Source organism: Petromyzon marinus, chromosome 34, assembly GCF_048934315.1.
Source record: "Petromyzon marinus isolate PM22_M1 ecotype Great Lakes invasive population chromosome 34, UKy_Petmar_22M1.pri1.0, whole genome shotgun sequence".
Taxonomy (NCBI): domain Eukaryota; kingdom Metazoa; phylum Chordata; class Hyperoartia; order Petromyzontiformes; family Petromyzontidae; genus Petromyzon; species Petromyzon marinus.
Window position 1 is genome coordinate 10,106,186 of NC_133700.1, and position 17,091 is coordinate 10,123,276.

The 17,091-nt window shown below is 46.6% G+C and overlaps 1 protein-coding gene across 10 annotated transcripts in view; it reads left to right on the forward strand.

Annotated features, from left to right (window-relative positions):
• Positions 1 to 17,091, forward strand: part of LOC116948693 (insulin-like growth factor 2 mRNA-binding protein 3) — an 83,535-nt gene that overhangs the window by 13,884 nt on the left and 52,560 nt on the right. For 2 of the 10 annotated variants that reach the window (XM_032965652.2, XM_032965653.2), the window contains exon 1: positions 556 to 5,390. The exons of 6 other annotated variants lie outside the window; for them this stretch is intronic. In XM_032965652.2, coding sequence (XP_032821543.1) covers positions 5,251 to 5,390 — 140 coding nt within the window. In that variant the 5' untranslated portion in view covers positions 556 to 5,250. Of the gene's footprint in view, positions 1 to 555; positions 5,391 to 6,458; positions 6,556 to 17,091 lie in introns of those variants that run through there. 2 more of the 10 variants (XM_032965659.2, XM_032965658.2) reach the window with 1 other exon arrangement.

A 17,091-nucleotide genomic window follows, 5' to 3' on the forward strand; every position in this document is an offset into this window, starting at 1 on the left:
ACCACAACACTTTCACCCATGTTGTCCTCTGAATCATTCAGATGTTCATTGGCAAACTTCAGACGGGCATGTATGTGTGCTTTCTTGAGCAGGGGGACCTTGCGGGCGCTGCAGGATTTCAGTCCTTCACGGCGTAGTGTGTTTCCAATTGTTTTCTTGGTGACTATGGTCCCAGCTGCCTTTAGATCATTGACAAGATCCTCCCGTGTAGTTCTGGGCTGATTCCTCACCGTTCCCATGATCATTGCAACTCGACGAGGTGAGATCTTGCATGGAGCCCCAGGCCGAGGGAGATTGACATTTCTGTTGTGTTTCTTCCATTTGTGAATAATCGCACCAACTGTTGTCACCTTCTCACCAAGCTGCTTGGTAATGGTCTTGTAGCCCATTCCAGCCTTGTGTAGGTCTACAATCTTGTCCCTGACATCCTTGGATAGCTCTTTGGTCTTGGCCATGGTGGAGAGTTTGGAATCTGATTGATTGATTGCTTCTGTGGACAGGTGTCTTTTATTCAGGTAACAAGCTGAGATTAGGAGCACTCCCTTTAAGAGTGTGCTCCTAATCTCAGCTCGTTACCTGTATAAAAGACACCTGGGAGCCAGAAATTTTCTTATTGAGAGGGGGTCAAATACTTATTTCCCTCATTAAAATGCAAATCAATTTATAACATTTTTGACATGCGTTTTTCTGGATTTTGTTGTTATTGTCTCTCACTGTTCAAATAAACCTACCATTAAAATTATAGACCGATCATTTCTTTGTCAGTGGGCAAACGTACAAAATCAGCAGGGGATCAAATACTTTCTTCCCTCACTGTACGCAACGATTACAGTAATAATGCACCGGCACAGTGCCCTGTCAATCCACTTCTGGGTGAGGACCGTGTCAGTCATGGGGATGAGTTGTTTGACCATACTTCGCCACTTCCTTCAATGAGGTTTAAGTCAAAGATGGATTTAGGGGAACTGAGCGTGGATGGCCTGGAGGGAGGCGGGGGTCACCCCACCAGAAATGGTTCAGATCTCACTTCACCACTGAGCTTAGCAGTCGTCGCCGGGAATCCAACTCAGGTAGCCTCGGGTTCATAGCCCAGTGAAAAAAACTATAGCACCATCTCTCTCTGTCTCACCCAATATAATATTTATCGTGAGCTTACACCGCATTGCTTTATATACAGCATAAGCAATGTCCACAGCAACGGTTGTTCCACGTTAAAATGCACACTCGTCAATATGCAGCAGAATTGTATTATGGAATAAAAACACTGCCTTGTTCAAGCCACTGCTGGATGAATGCTTAGCCAACTGGTTACACGTTGACACCCCTCTGTACGTATTAAGCAATATGTTACGTCTCAACGGGCAGAACACAAACTCACTGGAATATGACCAGGATAGTAAGGGGGAGGGTGTTTGGCTTATAGAGAACTAAGTCGATGTTCCAGGTGATTTGCCTGATTAAGGGATACAAATATTTGTTTGTGCTGGGATGAGTGCATTGAAGCCACCCCACAGCCTCTGTTCACTGTGTGACTCTGGAGTGGGTGCTACAGGTACACGATGCACATGTTACACATTGGTGGCGTTCATGTCTCATAGTTTTTCAAGACGTCCGATCATTGTTATTGTTAATTAAAGAGTGTGAGCTAAGCACTCTTGCTCATATTTTCCCGTTGGCAATGAAAATTACATCTACAATGTGAAAGCAAAATACGTATCTGTGCACAGTCTACAGTTATCGAAAGCTTCCGTGTAACTGAATCAAATTTACACTGAATAGTAATGTTAACGTTTCAGGGAATGACCCTCGAGAATGGAGGCACATGGTCATCACATGTAGTTGGAGAGATAATTTATAGACTGATTTCAGTCACAATCATGCTCCTGTCCTGTCACTTTCTCTGCACTGCAGAAGGCCCATTGCCCGAATCGTCATTTAGTTATTTCAGTGCCGTGCACACAGTATTTCTTACTTTAAGGCAGTACTGCTGCTCATGGCAATGGTGGCAAAATGTTTCAGCCCATGCCTATGGCTCCACTGCCAAACGATATTGCCTGAAGTTTCACTTGCAAGATGAACACCCCTAGTTCTTAATTAGAATCCTTATTTTTTTCCTCAAGGAATGTGATGAGAGATGCAGTTGGGGTGGGTCAGCCAGCTACATCAACAAAAAGTGAAATAAATGAAACAAGAATAAAACAGAGAACAGATAGGTGACTAATAAATATGTAAAGCATGGAAGCACAAATTTCACTGGTACATCCAATTCATGCAGATTTGTCAACACCAAATGCAAGCTTGGGCAAGGCAGCAAAACAACAACACCATTCCAAGACAACTCGAAAAAAATAAAGTCCATCAGTTACATTGCAATTTAAAATTGAACTAAGGACATTGTGGGGGGCACAGAATCGTAGCTCGGTTGTAATGGGTGCAATATATGAATCGGATCTCTTCCCCAACCAATGTCCACTTCGTAGGCCGGAGCCTGGGCACCTCCTGCCTGTGTGGGCCCCAGTGCAGTTGCAAGGCCTGCTACGTCACTTGCGGTGGCCGTTCCCAGAATAAAACATGAGGGAGGGTTTTTTTTTCGCGTCTGGAGGTGGAGCTGAGTTTGTTGTGAAGCTCTACAATGTGGATGTATGTAGCCTGTAGCCCATAGGTTCTGGTTAGAGCTAGTGCAGTGTGTGATGGATGGTCGCTCAAGAACACAGGGGTTTGTGGGGGATGGGCACAGAGCTTGCCGTGCACTTTGACCTGACCAATCCTTGTGTTTGTGCCTTGCCACTGTTTGTCGGTTGGAACTTCTGAAAACGATCTCCCACAATTTGTGATGGGAAAACTGTTTCCCCACATCTTTGTGGCAGAACCAGAATCCGCGTCCATCTGCCTATGCAGGTGAAAATGTAACGTTAAAGTGAAAAACAAAATTAAAAGTAAATTTACGCCGATGCATATTAAAGTGCAATAGAGTTTGATAGCACAGCAGTTCAATTGTGCCTTTGTTATAAGGTTTTACTTTGGGTATAACAAAGGCGTTTTGAGTGTACACAACATTAGTTAATAGTTAAATTCACGTGTGTGTGTACGTCTGTATTATGTTTGAATGCTCTGTAAGTGATGCCTGGGGTGTTGTGATGACTTCTTTTGAGCATAAAAACAGACGTTTAAGCTGATAAGTGACCCCGTTGGAGGATTGGTGTGTCACTCCTCTGCCTGTCATTTCCCCGTCTGTTAACATAACTTTCTTAGTATATACCATACTAGTTTATGGATGTGTATGTGCTTATATTGTGTCCTTATCTTTGGAAGGTCTGAACATTACATACACTACAAGTCACACACATGTTATTCTTCTGGTTTGTGATCTAGAGTTCAGGTTAGAAATTTGTAACATCCAAAGATGATCAAAATATGTATTTAGCGCTCCGATGTGTTTACAGGTTGTGCCGCGTGTTGTTTGCCATGATGTCTGACGTTTCGCTCCCACGTGCTGGGAGAAACCTGTAAGCACGTAGCACAACCCAGAAACACGTTGGAGAGTTGTACAGCACAACCGTTAAAAACTTTGCAATACTGCAGTAAAATATGCAATTACAATATAAAGATTACAGTATATAGCCAATCACTAACCAGAAGAATATAGTACTGACACAAGTATAGGCATGAGTTGAGTGGCACCACAGTAACGAGATGATAAATACCTCGCCTGGTATACGGGAGGTCGTGGGTTAGATTCAGACCCCGACGCTTGCTGTATTTTCGAGTGTTCATGTTATCTCTCAGTGGTCGCGTGGATTTTTTTCTGGGTTCTCCGGGTTTTCCCTCCACATTTAGAATCAATGTGGCTTTAGTGTATTTATCTGATATACATTTCTACATGATAAGCCACTTTGTGGCCAGATCGCTTGGGGAAAAAAGTGGGCCTTACCTGGTATAAAAAAAAAGTTTCAGTTAAGTTTGTGTCAGAGGTGTGCCCACAGACACACACACACGTGTTGTGTACTTTTGTATGTCTGTCTGCTCAGCGATGTACATTACTGCACCGGATCACACCAAACTCTCTCGCGCCGTTCATTTGGAACTGTTGGTGCGGGATGGATCTCTTCGAGTACAGGATGCTTCAGATATTGATTAAAAAATGCCACTTCAAAGGAGTCTCGTCAACGGGGAGTGCATTTGTTGCTTGAAAAACGCATAATTGTCGACTTGTGCAATGAGCAACGAGGGGATTCCAGGTGTGGTGAGATGTTCTTGATGTGAGAGGTAGTATGCAGTGTGTGTGGGTCTCAATCGGTGATGGGATCTGTGCACAGTAAAGAACACATGAGTAACGTTGTACTGTTTACAGCATTTATACAGTATCATGTGCGTATTCCCTACACATTCCTTAGACGCATAATACTGTATGAAGAACTTCGTGGGTTAACATTTGCAGTACACATTTACAATGTCGTGTTTTCACTCTAATTGAACGCATTCTGTATCACGTGCCACAAATCCATGAGCACGTGGATAACTTCAATCAGAAATCTATCTAAATCAGGTGAGAGCCACATTGAGACTAAACATCTATTGTCCTCGAAGATCCCGAGTCGCCAAAAACAATTGTAGGAAGACACCGATGTATATATTGGGTTTTTTTTTACACAAACGCAGCGGTACATAAAATATATTCGTGACACGTTCCAACTTACGTCCCATGCAGTACAGCAAAATGGCATTCACAAACATGGGTATTGCACCTTTAAGATACACAACTGCCCGCTACAAATGTTTGTGTTTCAATGGGAAACGCTATATAAAAAACCCCCCTATTTCCTAAACTCTGCAACTGTGAAGGATGATTCATTCACATTATTTTTTTGGTGGGGGGGGGATTTTACTCTTTGCACGAGAGAAACAAAGTTTAGGTTTCAGTGTAAAAAAAGAATGACTCATCAATAAGTATGTGGATTATAAGCCCAGGTGACTCATCGGCATGCCATAGCCTGCTGTCACTACAAAGGCAAAAAAACACCCATGGCTTGTAATTGAAAACAACGTTAGCAAAAAGCCAATAAAAGACACACAAGTCCCGGCGAGCCAGTTGCTAGCCTCTGTTTATCGCGCTTTGTTACCAAATCGCCTTGTATAAGGAACACGGGGTTGGGACAGAGAAAGGGGGAGAAAAAAAAACTCCATTCCAACTGAAAAAAAAATGTAAGGTGAAAACCAGCTTTTTCCCCCTCCTCTCTCTCTCACTCTTTAATGGCTCGATTCCAAACTCTGGACGGGGCTGTGTGTGGCTGCTGTGCTCTGCCGTGTGGGTTTCGTGAGCTTCTTCGACACCGCCGCTTTTGCCGGCCACCTCCTCCTCCTGTCTCTGCCGTGTGGCTCCGCCGTGGAAGGTTTTTATTTGGGGGGGGGTTCACGCACAAAGACAAAGATCCCCCGTATAGCCTTAACATTCCTTTTTTGCGGGCAAGCGTTGTGTGAGGTTCGGTACTGGGGGGGGGGGGGGCAGTGGTTCTCCCGGCCGCTTTTGTCTCCCCCGGTGGCGATGTTTACACAACGCACCAGGTGGTAATTTGAGGCTGAGTCGAGCTAGAGGAGGCCCAGAGTCGTGAGCGGGACTCGAACTGGTCGGGTTTGTTGCCGGCTCCGTAGCGCAAGCTCGCTAACACGACCGGCTGCTCGCCCTCCCCATACGGGGTTGGAGGGGTCACCCGCACACAAAGACCCCCCGTGTAGCCTTTAACAGACTGCTGGGGCAAGTGCTGTTAGCGAGCACCTATGAAGGCCGGCACGGCACACGACACGGGGTAGGGTGGCCAGCACCACGCCCGGCCGCCTTTGTCTCCCCAGTGGCGATGTTTACACACATCGCGCCAAGTATCCATTTTGAGGGCTGCGTCGACCTAGGGGGAGGATGTCCATAAGCGGTGCAGATAATCGTCTCTGTTGTTGGGCCGTGAGAGGGAATGGGCCCCGGGTCGCCAGGTTTCGTCACGCAGCGCGCTGACCGCTACGCTACCGCTCCCCGCACGCACGTGGCGACTGGGGGGGGGGGGGGCTGCTCTCACGTGGAGGAGCCAGGGGGACCAGGCGGGCGAGTGGTGGGGGGGGGGGACCAGGGGGTGACCAAAGGGGTAACCGGGAGGGGGCGACTAGGGGGGGGGCGACTAGGGGGGGGCGACCAGGGTGGGGGGGGGGCAACTAGAGTGGGGGGGGGCGACTAGGGGGGGCGACCAGGCTGGGGGGGGGCAACTAGAGTAGGGGGGCGAATGGGGGGGGGTGGAGACCAGGGGATGACCGGGGGGGGGGGCAACCAAACGGGGGGGGGGGCGACCAAACGGGGGGTGGGGGCGACCAAACGGGGGGGGGCGACCAGGGTGGGGGGGGGCAACTAGAGTGGGGGGGGGGCGACTAAGGTGTGGGGGAGGGGGCAAATGTAGCTCCCTCCCCATAGAGCACGCGGTGGTGGTGGTGGCACCGCTTGGCAAAGCGGCGAAACGTCTCCGCGGCGCGCTCACGCACGTGGTCGCCTTCTATTTTCTCGTCGTCGTCGTCATGGTGGGGTGGTTGGTTTGTCGCGTTTGTTTTAAACTTGCAAGGCTGCCGTCCGCTTTGTACGCGACGTTGCAAATGTTGAGCATCTGTGTGTATTTGGTGCCGAGGTTTGTTTTGTTATTGGTGTGTGCACGTGTGAATCATACAGTGCGTTCGGTACTTAAAGCTTGGAAACTCCCAATTGTTTGTGTAGTCTTGACGGGTTTTTTTCTCTCTCTCTCCCGGGTTTGTTTTTTCTTCGCCCCAGTTTCTTTTAGACATTGCTGCAAGCAAACAGTGCTCCGCACATAACGTTATCATTTTTTAAGCTTCGGTTGTTTAAACGCGGCCCCGTGTTTTTTTTTAACAAAGTCTAGTTTTGTTGTTGGGTGGGCAAGGAGTGTTGGAAGAGTATTAATTAGCCCAGTGCCGGTAGTTTACCATTCGTCGATTTCCCAGAAGGACCCAAGAGGCTGTTAACGGGGCCCTCCAAACCAACGCACGCAAGCTCCGATTAAGAGAAAATATAAACAATTTTAACTTAAATTTTGATTTAAAGCTTTCGTGACTGCAGCGATTCGTATTCTTGGTGCTTTCGGTAAAGTCACGTAGAAGGGAAACAATACAATAATAAAAATATAAAACCACAGCAAGAACATTTTCATGCTGTGGTTTTTCACACCTGATGATGATTGCTTGCGTTGCAGTCGAAACAATTTTATTGTTTTATATATTTATATTATTTTATTGTTTCCCTTCTACGTGGCTTAACCGAAAGAACCAATAATATTTCACTTAACTCTTCCCTGGTCATTCGCTGGGGGCAGCCACAAAATGATTTTTTTAAACTGACGGATAAGCACACGGTGGGTGGTGTGAAACAATTGTGAAGGTTGGTTTGGAAGTCTCCTGTTTTGGTGGTGGTGGTGGGGACCCCCCCATGTCCCATGGTCAGGGAAGAAGCCACAAATGTGGCGTTGCGTCCAAGGTAGTTTCTGCCCAAGGTTTGCTTGTCCCAGTCGGCGTCTTTTGGTCTGCAAGTCGTTGCTACAGTTTTTTTTTTAGTCCCGTCGTGCTGACTGATTAAAAGAGTTGTATGTGTGCGAGGTGTTGAGCCCCAAGCAATGTGTGTTAGGGGCGAGTTTTGAGGGTTGTTGATTCATAATAATCCGTGCCCACGGTTTGCGCGCGTTCGTCAACGGGACAGCTCGCGGAAATTGTTAAACCCACACTTGCACTTTGGCGTAAATATCCAATTCAATGGACGTGTAATTCTCAACGTTCCAACCATATTTAGGGAATATTTTCTCGTCCTTCCGTTGCGCTACAGCCTGAGCGTACACATTTTTTTTACATTTTTATTTAAACAAAACCCAGCTCCCCCGCCCGCCCCATTCGCCCCGTACAATTATTAGTGGCATCTCTTGGAGTAACGCTTTTGACCAAACGTCACCCCACAACCCCGCTCAACAACAATATCCGTCGCCCGCCACGACGTTTTTGCGTATCTCGCCACGGAACGCGAGCGAAGAAAGGTGTCACGGCGACACACACGCACACTCACTCGCTGTAAGTCTACGAAATGACATTTGATTGTGTGGAATATTTAACGTTATTATTATTATTAACTCTTGCGGCTCGTCCTCGCGGGCCCTCCTATCTCGCCTGTGGGACTCCACAAAATGGCGGGCGGTGTAAGTGGCTGTGGTTTCTGTGTGTGTGTTGTGTGTTGGCGATGTGGGGGTTGGGGGATTTGTACTTTGGTGGTGGTGGTGGTGAGGAGGAGGGGGGTAGGACGTTGCAGTTTTGGGTTTGTGAAAGCACAAAGAGGTCACCACCTATAACCCCACTTCCCTCTGTAAGGCAGCTAAAGAATTCCTAAAGAGGGTTATACCAAGGCGCGTTTGCCGCTTTCCACACCGCCACCACCATCAACATCATCAACACCAAACAACTCCTCCCCACCCACCCTCCGCCAAAACGGCAATCGGAGCGTAAAGTAAATTGATGATGAAACGGTGTTTGTGTGGAGAAACATTTAGTTTAGTTTTGCGACCGAAAACTGGTGGCGCAACAACAACAAAAAAAATGCCCCTCAAAAGTTAACGTCGTCGTCGTCGCTGTTTATTGTTTGTGGCGGTGCTTGTAATTGTCCCAGTTGGTTTTAAAAAAATACTAATTGAGCTCGTAAATTATCAGAAATGTTCAAGCGCAAACATTTCCCAATTACGCTAAACGTTGAGTGACGTACTGTATGTACAGTGTGCGCCATTCATACCCTTAACGGACAATTTAATTGACGCGCGCATTTATTTACTCGTAAAATAAATAAAAAGCAAAACGCCGCTTCACATTCGAACGTATTCCCAATCTTTAATCGTATACGGTGTAAGTCCCGCGTGCTTTCACTCAATTTCAAAACCGAACGTTAATTCCACAAAATACACGAATGTACAGAAGGTCGTGCGCGTACACGATATCACGATATCAAAAATAAAATCAACCTAATTGTCTTTTGTGAAACTGTACGCGCGCGCGCGCACGTGCGATTTCACACTTGCTTTCACAAGTACCACCCCGGCCGCCCGCCCGCTACTTTCGCTAGGCTACGCGTTTCATTTACCCAAAATATAACAAAACAACAGCTTTAGCCATGCACAAGCGTGTGGTGGTGGTTGTTGTTGGTGGTTGTTGTTGATTGTGGGGAGGGGAAAGGAAAGGATAAGGCGGTTCCAATGGCTGAGCCCGCTCCATTTTGTCTCCTTGCCACTTTCACCTCTGACCCCACCCCCCCTCCTCCTCCTCACGGGTTGGCCCTCAAAATGGCCGCCTCCGCCATGTGCCCCAATTCTGCATTACCCCATCTCGAGTTGGGGAGAGGGCTTTTTTGTGGCTGGCTTTGGAGGGGGGGCAGTGTGCTTGCCACCACCACCACCGTCGTCTCCCCCCACCGTCTATTCGCTGCTCATTGTTTTTATTTATAATTCCATACATTTCACCCACCCCTTGTTTCGCCCCGTTCAGAATTGCGTTCTCCCGTAGGCAACTAGCGAAACGAAGATGCCACTTTTTCACCGAAAATTCAATTTATTTCGCTCATTTTTTAATCCACGAGTTAATAAACGTTGCTGCGCGGGGCGGTTATGTTCGCGCTTATAAATTGGCTTTACACTCGTGTCCAGTGTAGATATTTCTGTATAAAAGGGTGCATCTGTAAAATAGTAAAACACGTTAGTCCGTACAGCAAAGACTCAATGAATTTTAAGACTAAGTCTGCATTTGCGATTTTTGACCAGGTCTTGGCGATACAATTTTTTTTATATTTACATGTTGGCTGCAATAGCTCAATATAAAAGGCACAACAAATGTAAAAAAGGTAATCTTTTATAGGCCAGTTATTGGGTTCCAACAGCTTTAGGAGAATGAGGCGCGTCGTTGACAAAAGAGGCGAATGATAATTCTGTTTTGAAAATTTCTTGTCGATCAGTCGCTTCAATTTGTCCATTTCTTGCATTGAAGGCAGTAATACAGTTGCTACGTGTGATGTATTTGAATCACAGATGGGCATTTGCCATTCCTCTCACAAATAACATCCTAACTTTGACTTAAAGCTTTCGTGACTGCAGGAATTTATATTCTTTGGGTCTTTCGGTAAAGTCACGTAGATAGGTTAAACAAAAAATAACGAAAAACTACGACGTTTCGATCGAAACACAAGCGGTCGTCATCAGGTGAAGACTTTGTTTTGACGACCGCTTGTGTTGAAATCGAAACGTCGTAGTTTTTTTTGTTATTTTCTTTTAACCTATCTACGTGGCTTTACTGAAAGACCCAAATAATATGAACGTCGTAAACATTTTTATTAAACCACTTGTCACGCCAATTGTGTTCACGTCTAACATTTTGCTTTGTAAGTTACTGAAGGCTAGGTGAAACCTAAAAACATAGCTCTATTTGTATTAATTTGTTATTTTAAAGTTAATAAAAATACACATTTCAATCGAACGAGCATTTGCCATTGTCTATTCAAGATATGGGGACGCTGCTGTAGCATAATTGTGAGTGCACAGGACTTGCAATCCACAGGCACCTGTTCGATCTCTCCGTGCGGCAGTTTAAACAATGGGACCAGTTTAAGAAGTCCTCCACACCGCCTCTTGTCCATCCAGCAGTATAGATGGGTGCGCTGCAGTTAGTCGATTGGCGGGTCTCGTGTGTAGGGGTAAAGTGTGGTTAGCTCTCACCTCTTCTAAGACGTCTGTTCAGCGTGGAAGAGTAGGTCCCTCTCGTGGAGGCTCTTCTGCCAGCAGTGGCGTAAGCAGGCAATTACAACGCTGCACCTTTATCTTTATGCAAGATGCGGTATGTGGTTTTGTCGACTTGTTTACATTGTCATTGGTGGCTGCGGTCTATAGCGGTATAGAGTCTGTGCACAGTCGAATTGGGGATTATTACACTGATGGGTCGTATAGGCAAATGTTGTTCCCTAACATCCTTGCAAGGTGAGCTCAATGTGTTGACTTCAAGTCCATTGGATTGTTGGTCTAACAATTGGTTGTGTGTGCGCATTTCTAAAGTCTGCGTTCGTATTTGTGTTAATGGCCGGGACTTAATTTCCCACTGATAATTTTCTGGGTCGCTGGTAGACTGAAATATGTGGCTGGTGACTAGTAGAAAGCCAGAAGTATACTGGATGTGGTGTGCCGGGTACAGACATATGTTCTCAGGTTGCCGACCCGGCTGAAATGAAGCCCAGGGTGTATATGACCATTAAGGCAGGGGAATGGACACTGGGGCTCTAGAAATAACACAACACATGAACAATATGTGCATTGCTGTTGACTGTATACTGCCAATGCACACAGCTACAATGAATAGCATGTAACGTTAAAAAAAAAACAGGACTCGTTTCCTCGAGGCAGTCTTGGTTTAAATCACATTTGTGTGTGACGAAGGCGTGGGTTTTCGCGGTTGTGTTGCAAAGCTCTCTCCGATGTGTTTTTGTGGGTTGTTACTGCGTATTGTTTGGAGACGATGGCCGACGTTTCATTCCCAGCACTGAATTAATTTCCTGGTGAAGCTCTCAGTGCATCGAACGAAACATTGGACGTTGTGCTGAACAACGCCGCGGTACAACCCGTACATACGTCGGAGAGATATGTTTGTGCTCTTGTAGAAGGCCAGTCGGCCAAATTATCAAGGTAACATTTTCTGATGTACTGTAGTATGCAAATGCAAGAGTAAGACAAATATCCTCTCCGCGTAGCCATTCAGACTGATGTGGAAAGTGCTGTTGGAGTGTATTAAGTCCAGAATGGTGTAGGCAGGGCATGGTTTCACCAGCACCACACACGACCACCTTAATCTGCCCAGTGCTGCCGTTGACATACCACACCAGGTTATTAAGGCTGAGTCGACCTAGAGGAGGCCCAGGATCTCTTTCTGATATCGCTCACCGCTGATTTTAGCCGTAGTTGGGAATCTAATTCAGGTCGTCTGGTTTATAATGCAAAGTGCTAGCCACTGGACATCCATTCCCTGCACATACACATTGATTTACACAATTGATGCATGTACGGAATGTTACACGGACTATGTTGCTCAGACATAAAATAACTGTGCAGTGACATTTTGATCATTATAGAATAACAATAATTTTGGGATGACTGCAGTGCTGAATTGAAAGACATGACTACTTTGTATTGAATCAAACACTGAAAACTGAGTCTTATACATTTCTAGAATGCAATAGAATAAAAGTGGTCGAGCAGTCGTTGGTACAGTGGTTATGTGCTGTGCTTTGTAGCCCTGAGTTTGATTTTCTGCAGTGGCTAGCATCAGTGGCAATTGCCATCAAACTGGCCCTGCCACCAATCTGCACCGACCAGCGTGGTGAAGTACGGTGAAAGAACCAACATGCATGGGGAGGCCTTTCACATGGCTGAGAGAGTATTGTACATGCAATATGGTGGTCACATGACATGCATGGAAAGGCGGCGTATGCTTGGGAGTCTGCCATCCTGCTATTGGTGAGCAGCACACGTTTGCATGTTATTTCTAAGCCTTAGTTCATTTGTGGATCGAGAACAGGCTGGACTTGATTTATAAACCGATTGTGTGTTCTAGTGTACAAAGTGATGACTGTTTAAAAGGGAACAGAGATTTTTGCATCGCACCACCTCACTGGAGGGCCCAGCCTGCACGTGTGACATCAGAGTTGTCACCGCACAATCAAGGGCCGTGTCAGCCATGCCCGTGCCTGCAGAGGTTGCTTTTGAGGTCAGGGGGTCAGCGATGAAAGTCGCAATCTCACGCAGACCTACCTGCGGTCCTGATGCTTGTAACGTTGCTAAGCAGGCGGCGAGTTGTAATATTTTTGTTACCAATTTGAGCCAAAATTCTCAAGGTCTGTCTGGTGAACCCCCCCCCCCCTCTTGGTGACGCCGTGTTTTTTTTGAGTAAAGGTCAAAAGTTAAGAACGTAATGAAGAACCATCTGAGAGATGGACTGCTGCCGTGGTGTTGTGCGTGCCTGACGTAGCCTCTTAAAATAAACAGCGGGCGTAATAAAACAATCGTGCCCGTTTTCAATAATGACTTAATTGAAATACAATGGAAATGGATAATTTGCATAATTGGCTTAATTGAAAAACAATAGAAATCATGTTTAAGGAGAAAAAAAAAACCTCCGTTAGCTTCGAGGAAACGTCGAGTGCCTTGCGCAAGGAAGCAGATTTTAACGATTGTCCAAACCGCACATTCATTGTCGAAGACGACAGGACGGACGTCCCGACGTACAATTTCCCAAATCGTGCTGCATTTTTGCAACAGACATCCGCTACGATTTGAATGCAATCGTTGTCAAATGACGGCACTGTAGTAATTCTATATGACACGATATGAGCTCCAGATACGTACGCTGAAAATGGTGCCTCTGAAATACGTATATATACTGTACACACTGAATTTATGTATATGCTTGGATATAATTGGAGGCACTTCATCCAGCAGTGGATTGAAAAAAAGGCTGCACATGTGCATGATATTAATCGTGTATATTTATGAGTGCCAGTTAAAACATTTGTATGCTGGTGCCATTGCATGAGCATGAAGAGAAACCGCGAACGTTTCATGGATTTACACCTCGCGTTAATACACTTGTTTTTAATGCCACATACGATACAGATGGGGCCTCAGAATGGGGGAATGCTGGGGAAACAATTCAGAGTAAGAAAGCTTGAGGCCACCCTCCACCGTACTCTACACGTGCGCGCGTATACAAAGGCGTCAGCAAACGCGTAAATGCGCATACATTTTAAATGTATTCTACGCAACACACGCAGGGTTGTATAATGCTTAAAACGACGTGCGTCAGTGTAGCGGCGTGCATTATGTAAAACTGCGTAATGACTGAACACGTGCGTTGCATTGGCAGTAGGACCACGTGCGTGTAACTGCGATTTTTTTGCGAAAAGCTCTGGAATTGTGATTTTTTTATTTTTTTTTAAAACCACTGGTACCTTTGAGATGTAGGTATCTAACCAAGATCCTGTGTATGGGGGTGGCAGAGATGGAGGGGGGGCAGTGGTCATGTGAAATTTGGGTTTTAATCGTTACATCAGAGCCCACTGTCCTTGTGCGCCTGGTGGGACATTAACATGCGTGTGCGCATCGATTAATGTTAATGAACCCCAGCTCAATTCTATGGGGGCATGTGCATACGCCCGTAAATAAAATATAATCTCAAACCCTCTTGTACATTCTGCTGCACGATGGTTTGTCCACAATAGTTTGTCCAGCCATTGGGATTGTTAGAACTATATTAAATGGTGAAATAATTTGACAGTTTAATGAACGCATCATGTGACACAAATGCAGCATCGCATACGCACGTATGTACGTCCCGATGTTTTTACACCACTGTATATTTTTCTCGTGGCCGGATGGCTCAGCGGCTCTCGGTTGGGAATGTTGCAGGTTCAAATCCTGGTTGGGGGTTGACTCGTCCTATCAACCTTCTGCGGTCGATAAAACAAAGTACCACTTTGGTGGGGAATTCAAAAGGAGTTGACCTATGGATAGACTAACCCCCTAGTAGGAATGTGGAATTTCCACCATGGGCTCAGGGCTGTAAACAGGAGATGATCACCACCACCTCAGTGCTCATTTGTCCAGGCAATGACTTGACTAGATGTCTGATGTGTGGAGTGATCTCATAGTGTTTCCCACTCTGTGCTGTGATGGTGGTGACGTGCCTTGGATTCCTGGCCACAATGCACTTCAACAATGTGGGCCACTGTTGTCTCGACTTGGCCTGAAAATTATTGCTTGGTGCTGTGTGGGAGCGGAAGTGTAGTGGTTAGCACGCTGCGCTATGAACCTGGCGACCGAGGTTCGATTCCCGCTCACGGCCGACACCAGTGACGAATATCTGAACCGGTCCTTGGCCTCCCCTAGTTCGACTCAGCCTCAAATGAGGATCTGGTGCGATGTGTAAACATCGCCACTAGGCAGACAAAGGCGGCCGGGTGTGGTTGGTCACCCCACCCCCTCGTGCGTCGTGCCGGCCTTCATTGGTGCTCGCTAACAGCACTTGCCCCAACAGTCTGTTAAGTCTATACGGGGGATCTTTGTCTTTTTAACGCGTACCATTATTGTCGGGAGACACAAAGGTTGCTGGGCTTTCCTTAACATTTTACTGGTCATCGTCATCAGCAGCAGCCGTGGTCCGTACACTACCGGATGAAGTCCTCCCTATTCCATCATCTGCCCTCACGCTTTCACGATGCTGCGATCCATCTCACTGCTGCATGTGAGCTCACCTCATCGCTCCATCTCCACGGTGGCTGGAAACCCCATCCGCCACTTAATTAGAATGGATGATGCGGGCGACAACTGCAATACTGTACGTGTCTTGCAAGCAACGTAGTGCAGCAACACCAGCGACACCACTGCAGTGTGGTACGCCTTGCATTCTGATATTGGGATGGCCTGCATCGCTACTGCCATGGATACAGTTCCGTGAACGTCACTCATTGATTCCTCCGCCCATGTTGAGGGCTATGTCTACCAAACACTGACTGTTTCTTCTCGTCCGTACTGCGTTCAAGCGCCTCAACTGCAGGTCACAACACCTGTCTTGCTGCTCCTTCCCACGCACTGCTCTATGTTGGAATGCCCTCCAATCATCTCTTTTCCCAATTGTTTTGCAACCCTGCTCAATGCAAGAAACTTAATCTTATCCAATACGCTGTCGAGGTGGAGCGGTGGTGCGGTGGTTAGGGTGTTGCGGAATGAACTCTTGCAACCCACGTTCTATCCCAGCCACAGCTAACATCATTGGCAAATGATGGTTCTGTTATGCATTTTGGGGCCTGCACTCATCAGCGGTGATTAATTAAAAAAAAACACGAGGGGAGGGGTGACTGCCTCGTTTAGTTATTTTTCAGCGGAGTTTGCGTTGTGTCATGCTGATGGGATCACAGCAGTGGTGGCGGTCGTCGGGCAAGCGGGCTCGGTTGACATTAAAATAAGCTCGGGGACCACACGCCTTTTAGATGAATGAACGCGCCTGTTTTTTTTTTTACAATGATGCCGAGAGGGGAATGCAAAGAAGAGGAAGCGCCGTTATTAAGTGGCGGGTTTATTACTCCAGCGCATCTCGTTTTTTTCTTAAATGCTTAGTGGATTTATCGTCTGTCGTTTCCGTACTGCCATCCTCGCTTGGGATCAATCTCGTTTGGTGTTGGTGCTGTTTGTTTACGGTCGCCGTCCAAGCATTTAAACAATGCAAAAATAAAAACCTTGTTAGTAGAGTAATGATGCCAAAATGTGATATTGGTTTTAGAATCACTGTGCCCTCATCAATTGTTGGGTATAGAGGATGTGTATAGAGATGGCCCGGTGGCTAACAGGGCTCATAATGGTTGTGTCGGAGCGGCGAGCCAACGCTGCCGAGTTCCTGGGTTTGAATCTGGGCAGCCACCCGTGATTAAACTGGGTTCTCGTACGCAGAGAGTTGATGGTGTCAGTCCGGTCATCAATGTCTCGCCAATCTCCGGAGGCTTAAATGAATAAAGTTTCAGACGATTCACATGCGGCTGGACACTCACTAAACGACCACTGACCGTGCTGGCTCGAAGAGGTTGAGCAAAGATGCTCGTGATCTGTTGCTGAGTCATCTTCCGGGGCCATTGATTGACATGTGACTGCCGACTCAGGGAATCCCACATGGACATTTTTGTTGTTGTTGGTGTGCCTGATAGCACGATTGAAATTCGTGACGAAATATATTTATTTAGAATACATTGAAGCTTGATGGATGCGTTTGCTTGCAGGTACATGGGGATGCAAGCGTGCATTCTCAATAACCGACAAGGTCAACAATATCCGCAATAACGCCTAAGCAATAACGAGGCTACACGTTCAGCTCCCGCCGAGTTGGTGGCTTATACTAAGGCTGAGGATTGTACACGCGATGTCGTTGGTCACGTGATGTGCATGCAAGCCGATCATGGGAGCTGTGTGCCTTCCTGCTGTTTGTGAGCAGCAGCAGCACACA